The 24,082-nt window shown below is 46.6% G+C and overlaps 1 protein-coding gene across 2 annotated transcripts; it reads left to right on the top strand.

Moving 5' to 3' along the window:
* Nucleotides 1-16,929: 16,929 nt before the first annotated feature.
* Nucleotides 16,930-23,843, top strand: ADCYAP1 (adenylate cyclase activating polypeptide 1). Of its 2 annotated transcripts, none has more exons than XM_059477057.1 (5): nucleotides 16,930-17,034; nucleotides 18,330-18,437; nucleotides 20,335-20,469; nucleotides 20,936-21,031; nucleotides 21,987-23,843. In XM_059477057.1, exons 2-5 carry the CDS (start codon nucleotides 18,337-18,339, stop codon nucleotides 22,171-22,173), a joined length of 519 nt encoding a protein of 172 aa, XP_059333040.1. In that variant the 5' UTR covers nucleotides 16,930-17,034; nucleotides 18,330-18,336; the 3' UTR covers nucleotides 22,174-23,843. The 2 variants fall into 2 exon arrangements, with proteins under 2 accessions (XP_059333040.1, XP_059333032.1); XM_059477049.1 differs by lacking the exon at nucleotides 16,930-17,034 and adding an exon at nucleotides 17,540-18,019.
* Nucleotides 23,844-24,082: the final 239 nt, after the last annotated feature.

The raw sequence follows: 24,082 nt of genomic DNA, 5'->3' as shown, positions 1-24,082 counted from the left end.
CAGAAGTCACTTCCAAGTTTGTGAACATCTGGAAGCTCTTCTGATGCCCAAGCGAGAGATGGGTATTTCTGAGAGTCTATTCACATGCACCTTTTCTTTGACACCAGGCTGCTAAAATATTCTGTATAGTCCTGAAACAAAGTTACCTTGCAATGTTATTAAACATAGTCAAAATAAGTCCTGAATTCCATTTAAAAAAATCTGTTGCCATGCACAGAAATCTCCTAAAGCTCTGACAGTCTAAGCCTATATTACATCTGACTGATTTCTGATGCAGGAGTTAGCAACACTAACCTCTCACCAGGCAGGGCAGATGAGTCTATTGCATAAACTCCTACCCTGCCAACACATCTGAGCCTGACCTTCAAAACAGCCAGCCTTCAGCTGTGACTCTTTTTCTCACCAATCCCACTATTTGCTGAATTTCTAAATTTCATCATCCATCTTCATTGCAAGCGTTTTTGCCTTGGGAGGAATGGGAATTGAATAGAGCTGGTGGGGCATTGAAGAAGTGTCTCAGCTAGAGGCACTCATGATCACTTTAGGGAATAACAGTACAATAGCACCAAGCTCTGTTCCTTGCTTTACCTGCTTTACTTGTTGCACTTGATGTCTGAGGACTTTTCTCTTTTCAATTCATATACTTTGGCTAAAATTTCAAGTAATAAAATAGAAAATCCAGTATATTGAAATATTTTATTTTTTATTACTTTACAACCTCAAAATAGATTCCAGGTGGTCTAAATGTGGGAACTGGGACCTCTTCACTTACAAAGTGTTTGGAGGAAAATGTTGAATCCTCATTTCTTGTGTTAAACAGAGAATTTTGCAGTTTTGCCTGCTTAGCTATTTCTTTCCTCTCTCTATTTCTTCTGTCAGTAATGAAATTAAGTGCAAATGAAAGTGATATGTCTGATCTTTGAAGTATAATGTATAGAGGAAAATGTTCTTTTAAATTAGAAAGTACTGCACTGTCAATTCTTCCTCTTCTTCCATCATGTTTAAGGACATCTGATTTCAAATTGCCTTAATCTGTAGTCTCTAAACAATAATTTTCCAGGAGAACAGGGAAAGGTGGCAAGTATAATGATGTTCACTTTGGCAGTATTGGTTAAATTGGACTTTGGTATGCATTCCTATTCATCAGAAATTTGCACTTTGAAAGACTGCATCAGGTATTTACAATTTCATAAAAGTTGTTTCATTTCATGACCTCTTTTTCACTGCTGGGTCTGATCTTTTATTTTGCTTATCACCATTTAGCCATTCCGCTCCCAAAACTAGTTTCATGTGTCAGTTAAACACAGTATTTGACTTGCCGAAAACATCAGACACTGCAGATCTGAAATGAACCATAAGGGGCTGGATTAAAGCAATTTGAAACAGGATTTCAGTTGTAGGGACTTCATCTACATGTACTTACCCAGGCACTTTTAGAATCTCCAAAAAGAAATTACCAATTTGCAGAATAAAATGAAGTTTTTATGACAGTTTAAACAAGAAAACTGAGAAGAAATTGTTCATGCTGCCATTCATGCATCTGCAAATGTGTTCCCTTCCTAATTTTGCCCATATGCAGCTGCATGTTCTCCCTAATTAATGAATTGCCCTCAGGTTACTCACCCAGACACATCTAATCTATCTCTGTCCAAAATGACTAAACTCTGTGCTGCATTAAAGATGTAAAAGGCCACAAATTACTTTCTTGATCTTTTCAACTAGATGGCTGCTTACTGAATGGCATTCTCTCCATGTGGCATTCAGGGTGACTTCATCACCTCAGGGCTGAAGCTTTCAGTAGAAGTGGAGTAAAACCTCTGCTTCTAAAAAGCTCCTCAATTCAGATTCCACTTCAACAGAAGCACTGTTCACTTCAGGTTTACCCTCATAATAACATGAATCCAATAAAATGTGTAAGTATGCACTTCTTCCATGCACTTTAAGCAAAGTTTCTTGAGAAAAATTTCCAACTAAAATTATGTGATTGGGATGAATTTGTTACAGAAAGGTATTTTTATTTTTTCCAGACCTTACAATAAGCAAGTGTGTGCAATTAGCATGTAAATCACATAAAGCAAATAAGAATATGTCATATTTAATACCAACTGACCTCCACTGCAGTGTATGGATGATGCAATAAGAGTGAATGCAATTGTCAAGTGAATTTTACTGTTTTTTTCCCTTACATTTCTTAAACTATTTTCCTCCTTAAGGCCTCTGAGAGCAAAAAAAACACTTCATGTTCTTCTGCCTGCTATGAAATGAAGCCTCAACAGTCCTTGGGCTAAGGAATTGAAAATTATAGTGCTGGATGTGAATTCCCTGCAGGAGTCCAAGCAGCAAGCATGCTTACTTATCACATTGAAGACAAAAAATTCCCCATACAATTTGACCTCTCTTTCAAGTGTGAACACCACAAGAGAAGAAATTATCAACACAGTAATATTGAGGATTCAGTAGCAGGCACAAATTTGGCTGGAGACTTACATTTAACAGAACACATTCCCTGTGATCTTTAGCTGGAATTTGCCAGTGAGACCAAGGCTTATTAATGCACAAACTATGAAAAAAAGAAAGAGAAAAAAACCTAGTGTACTTCTTAGTAATGTGCCGAAAGAGAACAGCAGATGTGGAGTTTATTTCCCACTTTGAGACCACTTTTCCTGTATAATCACAGGGAAGCAGTCTCTCTTGTGCTTACAGTTTCTTATTCATGCCTATCCTCTCTTTTCAGATTGTGAAGCCTCTGGGCAAGAACCTTTTCCAACAAGTGCACACAGTGCCTGACGTAGTGCACTGCCTGTACTAGCCAGCACATTCTGATTTGACCGTAGTAGGAACAGAAATGTGAGGGGAACATTGAGGTGCTCTCTGTCAGTATAATGGGGTAATATTGAAAAAAATTTCTGGTTTAATGTTTGGTTTTATGGAAGTTAGAAATGTGAGTGAAACGAACCCATTATTTAGAATGCTTAAAGGCTTTTGCTGGCTCCAGAAGTTTACTTTTCAAGCATCCTTTGGCTAAATCATGCATGCTAGATAAAACTAGAACTTTTTCTTAAAAGTAGATGAGAAGAGAATAGTACCTAAAGCCAATTTATGAGATTCAACAAGGCGACGTGCCAGGTCCTGCGAAGAACCAGGATGAGAGGAAAAGGCCTCAAGTTGTTCAAAGGGAGGTTTAGAGCAGATATCAGAAAAAAATTATTCACTGAAAAGACAATTAGGCATTGGAAAAAGCTGCCCAAGGAAGTGGTGGAACCATCATCCTTGAAGTGTTCAAAAGGGGTGTGGATGTTGCACTTGGGGATGTGGTTTAGTGGTGGAATTGACTGTGCTAGGTTCAAAGCTAGACTCAATGATCTCAGAGGTCTTTTCCAACTTCAATGAATTTATGATTCGATGATTTTTTTTCATTTAACTACAAAAATTGTCAGTTTGGGAAAAACAGATATGATACTGCCATACTTTCCAGTTTTCTGAACTACTTTTTTTGCTCCTGTTGGGAAAGGTACCTTAAAAATCCTGAAGTCAGCAGCTGGTGTGTTATATTCTTGTTTTGCTATCCCTCCTGCTTGGCAATTTTGAACTGTTGTTACTGTAGTGCCACACTGGATACTGACTACCACTGTATGTTTCTGCTTTTCTGATTGTGTTTGGATTCTTGAGGAATAACTTCAGTATAAAGAATTCTGTCACTCGCACAATATTTAGGACAGTGTAATCAACCCCCTGGGAAGATAATAGAGGAAAGCTTGATTGCTGGTGCCAATAGGGTTTCTTTTCCAGGTCACTGCACAAAGTGAGGCCTGGAAAGTGGTTATTTTCCAATTTTTTTCTTTTTCTAGTCATTAAAGAGGCCAGATTAGTCACCTCCACCTATTAGACCTTTCTGCAGGATCCAGAATTATGGATGCAGATGCAGAATATTCCATGTGGATCTTTTGTAGTCCTCAAAGTTTAGTACATTGCAGTCTTTGTATAGATCTTCAATATTGACATAGGTGAGGTCAGTTTGTTTCTTCTTTGGACATGTTGTTTTAATCCTAAAGAAAAAAGAAAAAATCAAACAAGAAATCAGCACAATTGAATTTTGTATTATGCATTTTGCATTTTTTATAACCATAAATTGTCCTTACTGAAGGATATTCTTCAGTGACTGCCTCTGAGTTCCTGATATAAGGGCTGACTGCCTCTGAGTTCCTGATATAAGGGCAAATTATTGAAGCTCTTTTGGGATCTGCTACTTTGCATAGCACTGCAATGTAACTCTTACAGGCAGGTGTCAGGGTTGGCAGTCAATCTGAGCTCCCTGTCTTCAGGGAATTGGTTATGAATAACTGAAATTTCATTTTTACTATCTGTCCAGCCAGGTTGACTAATTTCTGCTGGTCAAGGTATTGATGCAAGCTGTGGATTGCCATCTTCTTAGAAATGGTAAAAGTTTTGCAAAGCAACAAATGACCAGTAGTTTTATCACTTGCATGATTATTTCTGGAAGCAGAATATTTTGGTGCAAAGTGATTAATTTTAGCTGTTAGCATCTTTGATGCTTCCTATTGAATGAACAAATCAAAACCCTTTAAAACTAAAACTAAGTTGCTGTTTGGTACTGTTCCAAAACAATGAACACTTCCTTACTGTAATACTTGTTTCTCTCAGCACAAAAAGCGACTGCAGCACACAATTCCTTCTCAACAGTACCAACGTTAAGATTTTCTAGCTTTTTTCTAGATTTTTTCCTAGATTTCCTAGGTTTTTTCTTCCTTAATTGCATGCTGCAATGGCCAGAGCTGTACTTTGCTTCCAAAAATATGGAAGACTCAAAATTTATGAACTAATTGACTGATTTCACTTGCAAATTTCTGTGCCAAAATTGCTCTATAGGAAGCATTTACACAAGTTTTACAGCAATGAGATGATCAGAATGAAATCCAAAGTTGCCAAAGACAGAACTCTGAGTGCCCATCGTATTTGACCAAAAATTCCTTCTCTAATTGCTGTAAAAGGAAAGGGTGAAAATGGTGGCCCATCCATACATTTTCCCAGAGACAGCAATGGCAGCAGTGTACTTGAGGTATGTGAGATGGGCATGTGGCTTTCTGTGTGGCAATTTGTCTCTTAACATCATCAGAAGCAGAGGAAAATCTCTGTTAGCAAAACCAGATTTGTGCATCCTATTATCCGGTGCCAGGGTGGTGATACCCATGAATGAAGGAGTGCCAGGATGGTGATGGACACAAAAGGAGAAGAGAAGAAAAATACAGCAGAAAACTGTGACCACCTGGTGACATGATCTGGGCCGTATGCACCACATGCAAATGGGTCTCGTGGTCCTCTCAATATGTCTGATGAATTTTCCCTACAACAATTTTGTTTTATTACCGAGGCAAAGATCCCTATCTTTTAATATCCATTTTGTGAAGAATACATTTACAAATTGTTTTAATAACAGTTATGTGCATTAATCTCGCAATGCATTTTCTTACTGTAATGCAATTACAGAAAACATTTCTCTGAAGCCTGGTAGTAGACCGAGTCTGGAAGGTTAAAAAAAAAAAAAAAAAATTAAGAAGCATATTTCAGAGTTTGAAGACTCAAGTACTTTTAAAGGCAACTGCTGTCAATGTTGCTTTTGTGTTGACAGAATCCTTTTAAAAGGTTTTGTGGTGCGAAAAGCACCTTTTAGTGGGTTTTCATAATGCACTGGGAGAGAACAAGAAAATGTTTTTCGCACCGTGGCCGGTCACAGAGCGCACTTAGAACATCTCGTTCCCGGCGCGGGAGGCGATTTTCCATCGGGCTCGCAGGCGCAGCCGGGGGCAGCGGCACTCACGCCTGCCCTGCTCGCCCTGGGGACTCTTCGCTGCTTCCAGCGCTCCCCAGCATGACTCAGGCTCCTTAATGCGCCCGTCGGAGATGCTCGGCGGCGAGAGGGCTCACACCCGCCCCAAGGCGAGAGATGCACGTCCCTCCCCACAGCCTGCGGGAGGCGAAAGCGCTTTTATTGTAGAGCTGGGAGCGGCCGCAGGGCTGGTGTCCCCGGCCCCAGCCGCCGCCCCGCAGCCGCAAAGGGGCACGGAGGGTTCGCGCTTCCCCCGGCCGGTGTCCGCACCGAGCAGAGCTCGCGGGACAGCCTTGAGTGAGGCTTGAGCATTGCTGTGTCCTTGAGGCTGCTGCTTCTCAGGAAACCCAGCCCGTGCCTACATCACTCCTGCACAAATCCTCCCTTCCTGCTGTCGCTCAGGACAGCCATCGCTTCTTGTCCAGCCAGGCTGGCTAATTTCTGCTGGCCAAGGTGTTGATTGCCATCTTCTTAGAAATGGTAAAAGTTTTTTATCACTTGCATGATTATTTCTGGAAGCAGGATATTTTGGTGCAAAGTGATTAATTTTAGCTGTTAGCATCTTTGATGCTTCCTATTAAATGAACAAATCAAAATCCTTTAAAATTAAAACTAAGTTGCTGTTTGGTACTATTCCAAAACAGTCAACACTTCCTTACTGTAATACTTGTTTCTGTCAGCACAAAAAGCAACTGCAGCACACAATTCCTTCTCAACAGTACCAAAATTGTCTTATATGGTCAGAAGATGCCTCTCAAACACACTAATGTCAAGCCCTTGGCTGAGATGGCCAGACCCCCAAGTGCACCCCATGCTCACAGGTCATATGCAACAGGGTCGTCAGAGATCAAACAAACAGCAAATACTCCCAATTTGGCTCTTCTAATCCTGCTGCTCTCAGCCTAGTCTGTAACAGATCTGACAGCCAGGAAAATGAGAAAATCACTTACACAGGAGTCTGCCACAATCTTCTGCACTGACACTTTGGTGATGCTATGGTGGGGATAAAATTGGGTTTTCTCTTACAGATGAACCCCACCTTGGTATATTTGTGACACCTATGTTGTATATGATGCATCTGTGACACATGTCTTTCTGGGGGTGGACAGGAAAGGACAGGATGGATGGATGCATCTCATGCTGCTGTGGCTTTTGCTCAAGCAAAAATGAGTGATGAAGATGTGATAGAAAGAGAATCTTGTGCTGGGTTATTAAAAAGCACACTACAGATTTTCTTTGCAATATATATCTGTGTGAACCTCAGTGATTTCTCTGCAGTACTGCTTCATTCACACACAGGGTTTTCCTTATAACTTACTTTCAGATGCTTTGTGCAAAAAATGCTTAAGGAATTTCTACCAGAGGTACAGCTTCTGCTGGTCCTGTTGGGAAAATAGTGTGAAAGTGTCACCCCTTAAATTTTTCTTTTTACCCTGCCTTAACATTTTACCTGGAAAATAATCTAAAGATTTAACTGAGTGTGATAATAATTTGCTCTGAAATTGTGAAATAAACAGTTCCTACAACCAGTATTATGCAGATGCCATTAATAACCCAGTCCCAAGGAAGGCAGATATTAAGAGCTCCTATTTGTTGTATTCATCTATTTAAAACTTGCTGCTTTTATAAATAGGACTCCAGGCCATGTAAGGAGAATAGTGACATGTAATAGTTCACTGGGAGTTGCAGGTATGCAGTGCTCAGCAAAAGTAAGGCAGCAACTGTGAACTAAAGGAACTGTAAATGCTCAGCACACAGACCTCTGGGGAGCTAAAAAGCTGTGCCTGACTTCAGTCTCCACCTTTCTTCTTCCAAGAAACCATCTAAATGGAGATCCCCCCCCCCCACCCCCTCACCTTTTCTCCATTTCTTAGTAGTTAAGAAATCTAGATTTTAATATCTCAGTGATCTTTCAGTTTTTTATTGCCTAACTGGCATGGTGAATATGTTTTCTTCTTCAAGTGCAGCTTCCCTTTTATTGCAGGCTCATTTAAGGCTAGTTCAGCACAGCACAAGATACATCCAGGATGTAGTGTTTTGCAACACTTTTCCCACTTAACATCCCTGAATTTTATAATCATGGATCATGCATTCTGGGGTGGTTTGTCTCCCATTCTGTGGAATCTACACAAAGGGTGAGAAGTGATCCTGAAAGAGTATTTGCTCTAGGTTTAGCTACTTAAACTAAATGCAGATGTCGAAATCAAGAGGAATCACCATACATCACACTTTTCTTCACATCCTAATACCAAGTTTATACTTTTTGTCTGTGAGTCAATGCTTGGTAACTTTTGCTATCTTTCTAATGCATTTCAGTGACTGTGCTGACTTTACCTGTCGCTGTTTTCCAGAGCAGCTGTGTGCACCATTGTTCAATAAGAAAAAATATGAGGAAAACTTGTGATTCAGCTCTCCTTACTGTCTCTTCTTCCTCCACGAAAATCAAGGAAGAACACCAACTATATTGAGTGTAATGACTAGCAGTATTATTCACTAATCAACACTGGAAGATGGGGAAATATTTCTTTTGAAGGACAGCTTTTAATCAGGTGCAAAGTCTCCTTTGATTACCCTGTTCTCAGAGGATGAGTAATGTTGTTTTAATTCTTTTTTAGTTTAGTTCAAGGTTATTAATCATCTTCAAACTAGTAACCAATACATGAATTCACTAGTGTTTCAAGTCACTGACTGCACATTTTCTTTTTCTTGGAGACATTTTCTTTGCCACCTAAGAGTTGCTGATTTCTACATGCACTGGTGAAGACCACCACGTGATGACTACAAGTTTGAGGGATGGGAAAGGAATTTCTTCCACTAAAATCACTCTTCATAAAGACTAAATATTAATCTCCCTTGAATTCATGACAGAACTCACTGGCGGAGAGTTACTTTATAGATTAGTGGCACTGAGTGTTTGGAGGCACAAGAGGTATTATTCCCAAGTGGTAAACCTCCAACACTGGCAAAATCTTGGGATTCAGATTAGAAGAGTGACCATCTGACCCCACTAAAGCAATCAGGATCTTTGCCTTTGACATCAGTGGGGTCAGGTATTTGTTTTAGAACTATTGATGTTTTTTAGCTATATGCTCCCAAGAAAGTCACTGAGTTTGCTGTATTTGATACTTTACTAGATAAAACAGACCTAATATGTTTAAGACTTATAAGAATTATGATTTATAATTCTTACAATAATAACCTGACAAAAGAATATTGTGAGAGTAGTAGTGGTATATGAATTCAGATGAAACTTATTGCATAATTGTAGCATATTTGATATGTATAAAGAACCCACATTAAGTAGAGGCTTATACCCAGATCATATGCTGCTTGTTTTCATCTAAAATAAAAGACATTTTTTTCTAAATTTGTGATTTTTTTGGGGGGTGAGGTTTAGCATAATTTTCTCAATACTGAACAAATATTTTTCCCTTTCATAAACAGAATTTTATTCTCCTATTCCAGTATTTATCTTGTAGTAAACAAGGTTTACCTCGTTGTAGCTCGGTGATAATTATATAAAAGTATTCTACATTAGGAATGGGAGAAAAAGAAGAGAGGCTATGTGGAAATGAACAGTACATCAGAAGAAATCTCTGTCTTAGAACAGAACTGGTACAACTGGTCTGAAGAGACAAAGGTCAGGAGTTGTATTAAAACCAGACTTCTTTACTTTCCATAGAGGAGATGTTTGAATAAATAAGGTTCTTGACAATGGCTGCATTTTGAATGGGATAATTTTTTTTATTCCAGAAAGGTATGTGAAACATATAAAGGTATCTCCTTGTAGACTCCTTACTAAAAAAATCAAAAACCAAATCCAAAAGCCAAAACACCTTTAAGTGTTAGCATTAGATGATAAGATGTTATTTCTGCATTTCCTTGCTCAGACTTGCTGTCTATTGTGTTTCAGAGCAAATTAATGTCACACTCAGTTATTTCATCAGAGAAACTAACTGAAGTTATCTATGCAATAGTGCAATATTCTTTAGAGACAGTTATAACCAGTATACATTTTAGAGCAATCTCAAGTGTTACTGAGACCTAGAGAAAAAATTGCATTTGTTGTAGAATAGAATAGGTCAGAACATCATTCCAAATTACTTCTGTTTTTTTTTTTGCTTGAAAATACATATCAAAGTCAGTAATATTCTTGCACTTGAAAGCAAGAAATCCCCAGGAAATGGATTTCCACTACAGTGAAATGTACCGTATTTAACTTTCAGGATTTAAACATATCTACAGAGTATCATAGTTTATCATTATGTTGTTGCTATCGATACGTGCAGTTACCTCTGGAGACTGAACTCAGATTTGGGGGTCAAAAGAGAAAGTTCAGTCTTCCAATGTCCTAGCAATTTCTGGTTTGTGCTGTACTCTGCAAACTCCTATGAAATTCCAAACTGACTAAAGATATCAGTATTTACATAATGAGCTCAATGGACATGTACCTGGAGTAATGAAATCACATAGGAGTTTCTGCAGACAATCTTCATGCCTAATGAGAAGGGTCAATAAATCCAGTGCAGTTCTGTCTGAAATCAGTGAGTGGCATTACAAGGGTCAGAGACTGATTTTTGACATTAGAAGAGGCCATTACGAACATCCAGTCTGACCTTTGCATAAAGCAGGGCAAAGAATGGCTCGATAGCTTGAGATCTTTTAGAAAGATAGCAAGCCTGACTTTAAAGATTTTCTAGTAATGGAGATTGTAATCCAATTCTGTTTAAGTGATTAATTGCCTTGGCTGTTACAGAAATGCATTTTATTAGCAGATGGAGATGGATCGGACCATAAGGCCACACACAAGAAATTCTTTGTGCTCTCTTTAAATATAAAAACTAAGAACCACACATTTTCCTCTAGGCTAGGTAGAATTGAGTACTTTATTAAAGTTATGACAAGAGACAAAGATTATGTGCTGTTTCCTGGCCCCTATGTCTGGCTGGTGGCCCCAGAGTCTGCTGTCCAGCCAACTTGTGACACAGAGGCCAGAAAACTGAGCTCCCAGTCTCATCCCACACCCTACCCTTTACTTCTGGAGCTGTGCATCTGGTGGAGACAGGCCCTCATGTGCTGCTAAGGGATGTGGGAGCTCTCCCTGTTGCTCACTGTTGGAACCCAGGAAATTCCTCTGGCTGCCCTGGAGGACTTGAGCCCCTGCCTGAGGGGCTCAGAGACCTTGGGACAGAGCCCAAGACCCCTGTGCCTTTGATCTTGACCCATGGAAAAAATTACCAACCTTATATGAGCATTTACAAGCCATGAAAGTTTAAGTAGAATGATAGTGAATTTATCACTGGGTGACAAATAGATTTTTGAGGTTTTTAGAATGTGGGCTCGGGGTCCCAAGATGGAGGAATTCGGGCGTGCCTTGTCTTTTTTCCTTCTTCCTAACCTCCATCTTCTGGTGATGTTGGCACTTTTAGATTGGTTTAAAGTAGAAGCTCACTGTCTAACATAGGTGATAGGTATTGGAAAGTTATTGTAAATAATGTACATGTAGTTTTTAGAAAAAAAAGTAACACCACCGTGGGGGCGGGTAGTGTGCCTCAACCCGACCTGGCAGACAGACCTGCGGCAGGTCAGAAAAGAATGTTATAGATAAGAAATAATAAACAGCCTTGAGAATGAGAACAGAAGAATTCTGAACCCTTCTTCAGCTGCCGGACTGGGAAAAAGAAGCTTGTACATATCTCAGAGTCACACTGACCAGCAGAGATTCTGAGAGCTCACCACGCACAAACCAGGGAGCTAAGCCACGTGAAGGGCTCCCATGCTCAGGGCAATTTTGGCTGTGGCCAGCATGGCCTGCAGCCCCACAAGGCAGAAGCTGCACTGCAGGGTGCACAAACCACCAAGGACAGGCTTCTACACCAAACCAAATATCTTTTTTCCTTAATGAGAAAGGCTTTGTTATTGTCTCATCAAAATACGTGTTCTGATTGATATTTACTGGGCTCTGCGTGACCCGTCTCTATCATCCTTAGCGTGGTTAATTGGAATTATTGAGCGGCGCCCGGCTCTGGCACCCTGGGATTCACCCCTGTTGGGATGCTCCTCACCTGCCCACCCCGCACGGCCTCTGTGCAGCCTTGCTCCCGTCAGACTGAATTAAGCTGCACTGTCAGGAGCCAGAGACCCTTCAACAGTTTTCCAGCACAAGCAACACTAAATTAGTGTTTGGTAATAGGCTGCACACTGTTTTGTAATAAGAAAATATGGATGGTTCTATTTATTCCCTCTCGCTCCCTGCGATGATAAGAAATGTTCTAATTCATTATTAATTTGTTCCAACTATTTCTGGTAAATGTAAACTATGAATAACTTTAGCTATGCCATTAGCAATACCTCAGAGCTATGGATGGATTTTTGGTTCTGGACACAGGCACATGGCAGTCCCACTGTTTCTAAAGGTGTACCCCAAATTCTGTCACATTGGGAAACAAAATCAGAACTTGTCATTCACCTTGGGCTACAGCTGCATCTAAAGCAACCCAGAACACAAAAAAATATTGAGGCTGTTATATGTCCGGTATAAATTATTGTATCTTGGCAGCACTTGTGAAACTTTGTATATTCAATCTGCTTAAGTGTTTACCCTACCCCTGAACACTGGGCCAAATAGAAATGAGAGAGGGGATAGATCTGCTGCCAGTGCTAAAGCCTTTTGTTCTGCCCTGTGGACTAGTAAGGTCTTTAGTGGCATTTTATGGGTTGCTGGCTTTAGTGTAGAATAGGCCTTTGGAATATTAAGTCTTAAAATAAGTCCTTTATTTGTTGCTGTTTTTTGCCTTTCATAATTTATTTTTCTAGTTTTCATACATAAATGATTGATCAAAGAACCACTGTCAGAAAGGATCAAGGATAATTCTTTTCTTCCCTTGCAGCATACAACTTTATTTGCGTGAAAGATGAGAGATTATAAATAAATCTATTGGTCATCCAAGGAAATTTTTTGTTCCAGGCATAGCATGGTGGCACCTCCTCGTGAAACCGAGTCCACCGTTTGGTCATTCATTTATTTAGAAAGTGATTTGCCTTTGTGTTTGGATGGGAATGACTCTCCTTTTGCCTCTGTATTGTGGTAGTCATCTGCCTTCATTTACTGGATAGGGGGAGGAGGACACCCACGGGGTAAGATTGAACACTGAGCTTCTGTGTGGGCAATTATGCAAGACACAGGCAACCCACTGGCCTTGTCTCTCACCGTGAGCAGCAGCAAGAGCAGAGTGACTGCGCTGCTGGTGCTCCTACACTGCTGCCCTGGCAAGTGCTCTTCTGCCTCCTCACTTCAGAGGAGGAAAGGAAAAAAAACCCAGCCCTTTTTTTGACTGTTTGCTTGGAAGTAAGGTTATAAAAGGTAGCAAGGAATTATCTTGAAGATTCTCATCACAGAGACTTTGCTAATGCTTTAGGTCTCATGCAAAGAGGTTGGCAAGGGTCCTGGCCACCAAGTGAGGCTGCTCCTATCGTCTCTTGAGAGATTTGTAGTCCCAATACTGTCCCTGGTTGTTGTTCTCTCAGATTTTTTTTGTAGTTAGTACATTCTGCCCAGAACATCCCTGGGTGACCGAGCTTGTCAGGACTGCAGTTTTGTCCCACAAACACAGATATTTGTGCTTTCTCCAGTGTGCCTGAGCATTTTGCTGCTTTTACCTAAAGAAAGCCAGAGAGGGAATGGCTTATTAAAAGAAAAACAACTCTGTGAATGAAATACTTCAGCCCTTTCTGTCCCTGAGTGGACTGACATCTAGCCTACAGGAGGAAAGTAGGGCTTTCCCACCTCTGCTGCAGATTCCACGTCTTGGCTGGAAGTGCTGAAATGTCCTCAAAGCTGTGCTTGAGCTATAATACCATCTGTTCTGCTGCCAGGCTATCTCTAATCAGCCTTTTTCAGATGACCACAGCTACAGCTGGATGATTTAATGGATGGGTTAATCTCCCCTCTGACAAGTTCATCCTTCCCAGGAGCTAGCCCTTGGGGGGGAAGAGGAGTCAGGAAAGCCAAGAAAAAGTGAAGGCTGGTGTTGTGCTTGTGAAACTGGTGCAGACAAGTATTCATTGGCATACTGGTTAGCAATAGGTTTCCCATGCCACTCCTGTAAGAAAGGAGGCCTGGCAGGGACAGGTACCAGATAGATGATAAACTCATAATATGTGTGTGTGTGTCAGAGAGAGAGAGACAGCTGGTTTGGCAGGATTGCTTGCTTTTGAGAAAGAAGAATTCCTCCCTTTCTATATTGTCAGAAATACATGCGTCCTTTCATGATAAAATTATGTATTCCATGTACATAAATTCTTCCAGGTTCTTTTAAAAACATGCAGCTAAGTTGGGGCATATTGAAAAAATATGAATATAGTGGCTGGACATTCAACCAGTGTGTATGAGATATCTGGCTTTAAGGACCAATAGAGTTTCCTGACAATTTGATAAATTACTCATAGCATATTTTATAAAATATGCATAAATATAAAAAGGGGGTTTCTGAGGAGTCAAAAAGATGTCCATTATGGTACATGATGAAATATGTTCCTTTGAATTAGAACTATAGCAGCAAGGTTTCCAGCAGTCAGCTGCAGTCAGCTGCAGTCAGGCTTGACAAGGCTTACAGAATGTAAGCTCCCCTAGAAACTTCTATAGAATTATAATGCTCTAGTTAATAAAATAGATATTTAAAATAGAATAGTTAGATAAATTAAAAGGTCTAATTTAAGCTGGTAAAGGAAAGATGAAAGAAATTCTGCCAATAAAAAACCCCTGCTTTTCTTTAGATGCTGCCTTAGGAATTTGCCCTAGAGGCAAGTATTATATACCTTAAATCCCTCTCAGCCTTGAGATGACAGTTATTGAGAAATTTACTTGTATGCAGAGACAAGATTAGAACCTTTACTTCCTCAGCCTAAACCGCAGTCATGTCCTAATCACATTCACTGTGCACACACACCCCTGTGACGTACACAGAGATGCTGTGAAACTTTTATTGGTACAAACTGTGTGTGAGTTACTCACCACAAGTGACAGCTCAGAAGATGCCATTTTTGCAAACCATCCTGACATTGCTGCTGCATGCACGGCGCCACCAGGGTGGCATAGGGTCTCTGTGTGGGGTCTGTAGCTTCAGGTTTGTTTTATGGGTATCTCTATCTCTACCTCTGTGCTGCTAATGCTATTTCAGGCATCCTCATACTTTCTGTAAGGATCCTGGGGAGTGGGGATGGAGGAGAGGAAATGCAGCTCTATCTATCAAAAGTACTGAAAGTAGCTTTTTTAAAGTGAAAACAGCCACAGCTTTTACATGCATTACCTGTGTGTGTCTCGTCTTTTTGGAGAAAAGGAATGTTTTTCTTGTCGTTTAGACGGAGTGTGCGTTCAAGCCTTCATTCTGACGTGATTCACACAGTCCTAGCCACACAGGTTTCTAGAAAAGCCCCCTGCTACCGCCGAGCCATGACAAAGGAAACCAAAAAAACCCCACCACAAGCCCCGCCAGCCCCCAGGCCCAGTGCAGGGGGGCAGCGGGCCGCCTTTCCTGCTGGCCGCTCTCACAGCCGGGCGCGGGGGGCTCACTCCAGCCCAGCCCAGCCCGGCCGGGGCACGGGGCAGCCCCGGCCCGCCCGACGGCGGCTCCGCGGCTTGGCCGCAGGCGCGCAGCTGCCGCGCGGTGGCGCCCTCCGCTCACGGACCGTGCGGCCGCGGGCGCGGCGGGCGGCGGGGAAGCCCCGGCGCGGTGCGGGACCGGCGGCGGCCGCGGGGCGCCCCTTTTCCTACCGGGAGCGGTGGGGGGACCCTGCTCCTGCGGGTCACCTCTCTCTCCCTGCTCCGGCGGGTCACCTCTCGCTCTCTGCTCCAGCGGGAACGGCGGGTTGCCCCTTTTCCTACCGGGAGCGGTGACCCTTTCCCTAGCGGGAGCGGATCCGTTCCCCAGCGGGAGCGGCGCGGTGACCGCTTCCCCGGCAGCCCCGCCGGGCGCCCTGCCCTGCCCCGTTCCCTCTCCAGCCAGCGGTCCATAGCGGCCCGAAAGGCCCGGCACAGAATGACAACGGGGACAGCGTCCCTCTCCGTCCCTAGTCCCGCATCCCCGCCCGGGATCGCGTCGTTGGGCATTTCTACGGGAATCGTTCATTCACGTCAAATTTCCTTCATCTCCGGAAAATATTGAAACCTTAAATGACCGTAATAGGAATGTAATTGTATGGTGTGTTCTTTGTTGTTGTTGTTTTTGAGAAATCGATTTGGGCTCAGATAACCCATCCAAGCACGTTACACCAAACCCATTCAAATAGGAAACAGGAGAACTATATTATTGCTGTTTCCTGAACGATCTGGTTATGATCCCAATAATTAAAATGTCTAGTAATGGCTCCTGAAGCCTGTATTTCTTTGGGTAATTCTCGGAAATGAAGGGCACATTTTCGGTCGCTGAGGGAGGGGAGTGCGGAGACAAGCAGCAATTGCAGCGGCTGGGAGCCCGCCGGTGGCCCGCGCCCGGCGCATCACTTCGGGGGAAAATTATTCCGGCGGCGGGGAAGTCCCCAGAGAAGGGATTTCCTTCCCGGTCCCTCAGGCAAATCAACTTCTTTTTCTTTTTTTTTTTTTTTTTTTCCCTCATGGCGATGCTCTTCCCTCCCTCTCTGCCAAGTGCTGCGAACCGCACATCTGTCTCTGCACAAGGCGGAGAGACGAAAGGGTCGGGCCATGGGAGTGAGGGGAAAAGCCGCCCCCCCCTCCTCCCCGGGCAGTGCCGGCCGAGCGTGGGACCCTCCCTGCGGCGGGGCCGTTGGGTTTGTCCCTTACGCGGCTTCAATACACGCAGAGCGGTCACCCCGCTGCTGGTTTCCCCGAGAGGGATGCCTTGTGTAATGAGAACAATACTAACAATCCTTTAAAAAAAAAAAAAAAAAAAAAAAAAAAAAAAAGACAAGAGAAAAAAGATAAAGAAAAAAAATTAGGCACTTAAATTCTTAAACCTCCGCGGAAGTGGGGGTTTCCGCGGCGGGGCTGCTCCGCCTGCGCGCTCAGCGCCGGGCGGCTCCGCGGGGGCCTGCGCCCAGCGGCGGCCCCGGGCTGCGTGCGGGCTGAGCTGGCCCCGCGGAAAGACCCGGAGAAAGCCGTGGGGGAGCCCAACAAGCCGGGGGACCCCCACCCCACCCCTCGCTGCTCTCCTCCGCTTCCCTTCCCACGTCAGGTAAAACTTTATTGTGGCGAACATCCTTTTGGGTTTGTGCGGTGGGGCTTTTCTGCGTGTTTGTTTGATTGTTAGGTTTTTTCTATTTTTTTTTTTGGGGGGGGGGGGGGGGAGGAAGTGTGAGTTGGTGTTTATGAGAAGCTTTATGACTCCTGATAAGCTCATCTTTGAGGACGACACAGAACTGTGTTCCTTGAGGAATTGGGGTGGTGACGTCTTTTCTGATACCCGATTATTACGTGACTGAGAAAAAAAAAAAAAGGCATTTGATTCATGAATAAAAATCCGGACACCACTACGGGGGCAACAAACAATATTGCCCGTCCTGTAAGGTAACAAGCAGGCAAATGTTTACGAAGAGGGCTCTTGCCGAAGCGGGGTGTTTGCAAAGATTTTCTTGCTAATTGCGTATCAGACGGAAGGCTGCGGAAGGCTGGTCAAGTTTGGAGCCACCGAGCAGGAGAAGAAGAGAAGGCTGAAGGCACTCAGTGAGGGGAGAGATCTGGGGAAGACAACATCGCACGCAGCCAGCCCGCGGCTCCCGCCTCCGCTCCCTCCCGGACTCGCCCGCTCTCTTCCCTCTCCGGCAGCGCTCCGTTCTCCGGCGGCATCTCGCTCCATCCCTCTTTCTCAATTCCCTCGTAGACTCCACTCCAGATCTGTGCTGCTGCCTGCAAACTTTTTTCCTTTATCTTTTTTATTTTTTTCCCTTCCTGCCTCTCTTTTTCTTTTTGGAGTGGATAGCCCTAAAACCAGCAAACAACTAACTGCTGCCGCTTCTGCATCTTCTGCATCCTGCCGGTCCCTCGCCCATAGGAGAGGCGATGTCACGAGGGTTTTAACTCCTTTTGGACGCAACTTGGGAGAGAGCTCGATTTCTCTCCCCCTCCCCATTTTGGGTCTTTATTTTTTTTTGCCGCCCCAAGACCTGCCGTTTTAGTTTCGCAGCCAAACGCTCTCAGTGCCGGGTGTCTAGAGTTTAATGGTAAGGACACGAGCTGGCTCGCCGGGCCTTCCCGCAGCGCTCCCGGGGCGGGCGGGCACCGACGGGGCGGGCGGCGGCCGCAGCTCTCTGCACCCGCCTGCCCAGGGCACTTCTTGTCCTCCGGGGCCGCTCTGCCTCATTTTCTGGCAGGCGAGGCCAGGGGGTTGGTGAGCCGTGGGGTGGTTTCTTTGGGTTTTTGTTAGTGGTAGGGCTTTTTGTTGTTATTGGGGTTTTGTTTGTTTGTTTTCGGTTTTTTTTTTCCGTTTTTTTTTTTTTTTTTTTACAGCAGTTTCCTTTCCCTCCCGCACAGAGTGGCAATGTGTAGCAAAGCGATCTTAGCACTTCTGGTCTATGGCATAATAATGCACTGCAGCGTCTACTGCTCACCTGCGGCCGGACTTCAGTACCCGGCGCTCAGGTAGGTCCGTCAGCTGTCCGGGAGCTCCGTCGGGATCATTTCAGCGCCCCTCAGCCCCATCTCAGCTAAGGGCAGCGGAATCTTACCGGGGAGGAGAATGAGAGGGGATGTGGAGTAGAGTTACCAAAGGACATCCCCTCCACTTGGGCTGTGTGCCCATCCCCTCCACCGGCTGCAGCACTGGCACCCCCAGGTCCGCTCCTCGGGACCCCGGCACTGTGACCCACGGCCTCTCGTCCCCGCTGGAGTCCCCGAGAGTGGGGGACCTGCTCTTGTGCGTGTCGGCGGGAGCGGGCCGAGGTCCCGGCTGCATGTCGACGGGGCCCAAAAGCTCCTCTCCCGTCTGCCCCGTGTCTTGCGGGGCCCTTGGCAGCTTCTGGTTGTCCGCAGCTCGCCCGGGGTGAGCGCCGAGCACCGCCTGTCCGTCTCAGGGGAGCGGGGCGCGGGGTCGGGTGCGCCGGTGTCTGCGAGCGTGTGGGAGCTGTCACGGTTCGTGCAGCGGGGTGAGAGCTGGTGGGGATTCGGCGTCTCCCCCTGTTTACCTGGCTGTGTATTTCCTTTTCCCAAGAGGGAAAGGGGCTGGCACAAGGTTGTTTGGTTTTCTGTGCTCGGAGTTGTCTTGCTGGGCTCCAGCGCAGGCTGATGCCTGTGCTGTCCCTTTCCAGCTGGGAGCCGTGGGTGTTTGGATTCCTCTGTGTTTGGGGCAGGAGTAGAGGACGCCCAGAGGCACCAGCACAAGGGAGTTTCCTGCGCTGGTCTGCGGCTGGGGGCTCGGGGGGCCTGTTCCGGGACGGCCGCTGGCAGCCTGTTCTCACCCTGCTTGTCACCTGCTCGGGCGACCGGTGCTGCTTGGCTTGGGGGAGTTTTGGGGCTCGGCGCTGTCGTCCTGCTCCACCGGCGCTTGGCTCTGTTCCGGGGTGCCCTGCGGGGGTCACTGCCGTGCGGAAATGAAGGGGGAGGGGGGGGATGCCGGGAGCGCAAGGTTGTCCGAGGTGCGTGTCCTTTTTGGGGCTCCGAGGTGTCCTTGCCGTCACCGGGAGCCCGTCGGAGCTGGCTCGGAGCAGCCCCCGTCATCTTCCTGGGCAGTGCGGCTAGGGGGCAGCGGGCTCGGTGGCCTGAGGGGCCATTAGCCGGCAGCAAGTCGGCTTTCTTCATTCAAGCGCCTGAATTAGCAGGAGTGAAACACTTTAGCGGCATCTATTATTAATACCTCCGCCAAAGCTCACAGACAAAAATAGCTGCCTGTAACGTGCAATGACCTACATCGTACTGCAGAGAGGGAGGCAGAGAGCGGGCGCTGGGGGGGCTGGGACGCGCACAAAACTGGCGAGATCTCAAAGGGCAGAGGCACCATTCAACGAAAAAGAGCAGGCGAAGCCCCCCCGTGCCGGCGGGCGCTGCGGGGAGGAGCGGGGCGCGGTCCCCGCCGCCGGGGCTGCCGCTCACCGCCCCGTCTCGGCCGCGGAGGCTGCTCGGCTCCGGCCCAGCCCCCGGCACACAAACGCGTGTGTGCGCGCAGCCTGCGCGCCTGGGCGTGCGCTCCGCTCGGGAAGCGCAGCCACGGCGGCGGCGGAGAGGGGACGGATGCGCCCCAGGCCGGGCGTGGGCCGCGGAGGGCGGGGGAGGGGGGTGTTTGGGGGGTTCTTGGAGCGCGTCTGACGGCGGGTGTGTTCCCTCCTCCGCGCTCCTGCCCCGCACAGGAGAGGGCGGGGATGGGAGCGGGCGGGTGCAGGGAGGGGATGGGGCAGTCGGACGGGGCTCCCGGGGTTCCCGGGGCTCCCGGGGCGGCTTTGCCGAGGGGCGGCCGCCGAGGCAGCCGGAAGCCGGCAGCGGGGAGCGGAGCGGAGCGCCCCGCGGAGCCCGGCTGACTCCTTCTCCTTGCTGCTCTCGTTGCCAGGCTGGAGGATGAAGTCTACGACGAGGACGGGAACACCCTGCAAGACTTCGCCTACGACCAAGAGCCCCTCGGTATAGCGAATCCGTCCTCCGTGATCGGCGAGATGTACACCTTGTATTACCCACCGGAAAAGAGGTGACTGCAACTCGCAGGGTGTCAGGCGTGAATTTGGAGTAGGGACAAAAACGGGTCTGGCAGAACCGATTGGGGGAAAAATAGTAATGACACCTAACAAGCAAACAGCAACAACATCAAAATAAAAATCCCGAACCCAAACAAACGACCATACTGCCCAGGTCGCGGTGCCCAGTGTAAAGCTCAGAAGGAATGGAAAAGCCGCCTTACCTCCAGCAGCGCGGGGGAGGGAGCGGGGGAGCCGCCCGCGCCGAGGAGGGCTGGCGCTGCTCCCGCGAACGGAGCAGGAATGCCCGGCCGGCGCGGAACCGAGCGAGCGCGGCGGGGAGGGATCTGGGTGGGGACCAGGGGTCCCGGGGGACGCGGGGAGATGCCGCCCTCCGCTCGCTGGCGGAGAGCGATGGTCACCGCTGCCGCCGGGCTCCCGCGACCCGCCGCTCACCCGCGGGCTCTTCCCTCTGCCCAGGCACGCCGATGGGATCTTCAACAAAGCCTACAGGAAACTCCTGGGCCAGTTATCCGCCAGGAAATATCTGCACTCGCTGATGGCCAAGCGGGTCGGGTAAGGCTCTCTGCTTGCTCTTTTCCGCGGTGGGCGTTGGTGCTGCTGGAAGGGCCGCGCCTGGGGGGGAACAAAGCTGCCCCGGCCGGGGTCGGGATCGCGCTGCTCCCGCCATGGGGCCGGTGGGGCCCGGCTCCCCGAGCACCGGCTGCCCCCGGCCGCTCCCGGCGCAGCGTGAGCCTGGCTGTCAGCGCGGGCGTTCGCGGAGGTTTGTTTGGGTTACTACGCTCGGGCATACGGATGTATATGTGTGTATATATATTTAGATATAGATATACACACACATGCATGTGTATCTATCTATATGTATTTACATCTATATATCTATATATCTATATCTATATCTATATATCTACGTCTATATATCTATATCTATATATCTACATCTATATCTATGTCAGTCTATATCAATCTATCTACCTATATGTCTCTATAAATTTTTATAGTCAGCCGATTTAAAATTAGCAAATTGGGCAGCCCTTACGGTTTGCTGGGGGGAGCAGCTTATCGAGAGCGGTGATCGAGGGCTCAGCTGCAGCAGCCGAGGCTCGCTCGAAGCCCTGCGCGCCCCCAGCCGCCGGGCGGGGCTCCCCGGGGCCGCCGGCGGGGCACGGGCGGGCCCGGTGCCACCCGCTGCCCCTCGGCAGAAGGTAACACGTTAATGAAGCCCCGGGGAGAGCAGCTTTGGCGGCCGCAATGAATAATTCATGGCCGGGAGATATTGTCTCTCCCGCCGCCGCTTGCGCGCACGGCGTCGGGCGCGGTTTCGGCGCGGCCTTTGTCTCGCCGCGCATCTTGCGCGCAACGTGTTGCGCCGGGGGCCGCGGGCTGCGCGGGGCTGCGCGGGGCTGCGCGGGGCTGCGCGGGGCTGCGCGGGGCAGGGGGCGGCGCGCAGGGGCGCGGAGCGGGGCGGGGCGGCCCCGCCTGATGCAGCTGTGCTTCTCGGTGCTTGCAGCGGTGCCAGCGGCGGCCTGGGGGACGATGCGGAACCGCTGACCAAGCGGCACATAGACGGCATCTTCACGGACAGCTACAGCCGCTACCGGAAACAAATGGCTGTCAAGAAATACTTAGCAGCCGTCCTGGGGAAAAGGTATAAACAAAGAATTAAAAACAAAGGACGCCGAGTAGCGTATTTGTAGCGATGTGAGTAACCAGCCACTCCTGTGTATACAAAGTCCTAAGAGAGAGAGAGAGAGAGAGAGAGAGAGAGAGAGATAAACCCAACAACAACAACAACAAAATCTAAACAAAAACAAAAGTCATTTCCAAACTGACTGAACAATCACCGCTCCTGTGTTATCTAAACATGTATTTATGTATGAAGTAAAGCCATTAAATGAATATTTTGATAATAATATTGTTTTTCTTTTGTACAAAAAGCACTAGAGAAACGCACAGATCTACTTTGTGGACCAATCATTAAGTTATATATAATATATAAATATATATATATAAATACTACTAAGAATAGTAAAGAACAATTCTTCATGAAAAGCCTGCACAAGAACAAGAATTCGCCTGAGCTGTTTATGTTTTTATATAAAATAAATAGAAAAAAAGAGACAATCATTGTTTTGAATATTACTCCTATTTTTGTAACAGAAATTAAAAAGGACAGTATTTTTATCCGAGACAGGGTCGAAGACATTAATTTTCACCATTTGCTACTGTATATAGAGAAGGATGACCTGCACCCAGGGGGATTATGAGGAAATTGATTTGGAGAATTGGTGAAGCAGATTCTTCCCCTGGTGAGTCTCAAGGCAGGCTCCTTTGCCACTAGCCTCTCTGAAGGGGCAGCGTCCCCTTTCTTCTAGATTTCGATTACTATTTTTTTTCTCTCCTGCTTTCTTTGATTCCAGTTGTATCTCTATTAGTGTATCCTCAAACAATGAGCTTAGAGGATAATTATCTTGTGAAAACAACAGCTCGATCCAAATTGTGCATCTCTGTTGCCTATTGGAGGGAGAAATAGTTAAAAACCCCAAAACTAAAAATAATAATAACAAAAAAAATTCAAAACAAAACCAAAAATAGCCAAACTCAAAACCCCTATCCCCAAATCCCGAACCAGCAGCGAGGGCAGTAAGTACCAAGCCCCGTGCACTGCCCTTCTGGCTGTCTGGGCAGAGTTGCAGAACAAAGCCAAAGCAGAGACAGGACCCGTTTGGAAAGAGTGGGGAGGTGAGCGGGGGCCGGAGCCTGTGCCGGAGCCGGTGCCGCGAGGGTCGAGGTAAGACGAGGCGATCCCACCTCCGATCCGCTACCCAACTGCCCCGGGCAGCTCGGTACTGGACCTGGATGCAAAGTACAGTGTGTTACTCTCCAGTGCTGTCCATGCTTCTCATCATGTGTAATAATGAGCAGGGTTCTCGCCTTTGCATTTTTCGGTCGGAGTTGCTCTTTTCTTTGATTGCTTTTTCTTGTAGGACCTCCCGCCTCTCATCCTCTCTTCGAACTTTTCCGAGCTCTGTTTAACCCACCTGAGTCACCTTTTTGGGTTATGTTCTTTTTGGGAAAAAAAAAAAAAAAAAAAGATTGTGAACGCTCTCTCACTCCTTTGTTCTGTTTTATGCAAGCTCTTATTGTACAAGTTTAGGAACCCCTGTTGTAGCTACCACTAAAGAATTATGCACTACTACGAAAGTTTTTGTTCCTTGTTTATTGAGTTTGGAGGTAAAATGTATTTTTCTACATTCTGGCTTATTGCTTAGTAAAATTTATTTCATAAAACAAACTTTTGTCATAAAAGAATGTGTAGTGTTCACCTGTGGTCCGGTTTCTAACGAGATAAACCATTTTCACCTCATCTCTCTATGTACGGACTCCTATCTTACCGTGTGCCCGGGGGCTGGTGCCGTCCCCCGCCCGGGCCGGGGGCGAAGGAGGACGCGTAGGTACCCGCTTCCTTCCAGCTCACCACACAAACCTTGCAGGAGTCTTTCCAAAGACAAAACCAGCCCCGCATCCAAGACGCCGGAAAGCAACCCCCAACCCCCCCAGCAAACCCTCGCGGGTAAACCCTTCCTTCCCCGGCCGAGGAGCGGA

Source organism: Ammospiza nelsoni, chromosome 1, assembly GCF_027579445.1.
Source record: "Ammospiza nelsoni isolate bAmmNel1 chromosome 1, bAmmNel1.pri, whole genome shotgun sequence".
In the NCBI taxonomy this organism is placed as follows: Eukaryota; Metazoa; Chordata; class Aves; order Passeriformes; family Passerellidae; genus Ammospiza; species Ammospiza nelsoni.
This window is presented reverse-complemented; position numbering and strand designations above follow the sequence as displayed.

Coding starts and splice junctions, on each gene's coding strand:
- ADCYAP1 (XM_059477057.1), top strand. CDS start 18,337: ATGTGTAGCAAAGCGATCTTAGCACTTCTGGTCTATGGCATAATAATG. Junction 18,438..20,334: donor CTTCAGTACCCGGCGCTCAG/GTAGGTCCGTCA, acceptor TCTCGTTGCCAG/GCTGGAGGATGAAGTCTACG. Junction 21,032..21,986: donor CTGATGGCCAAGCGGGTCGG/GTAAGGCTCTCT, acceptor CGGTGCTTGCAG/CGGTGCCAGCGGCGGCCTGG.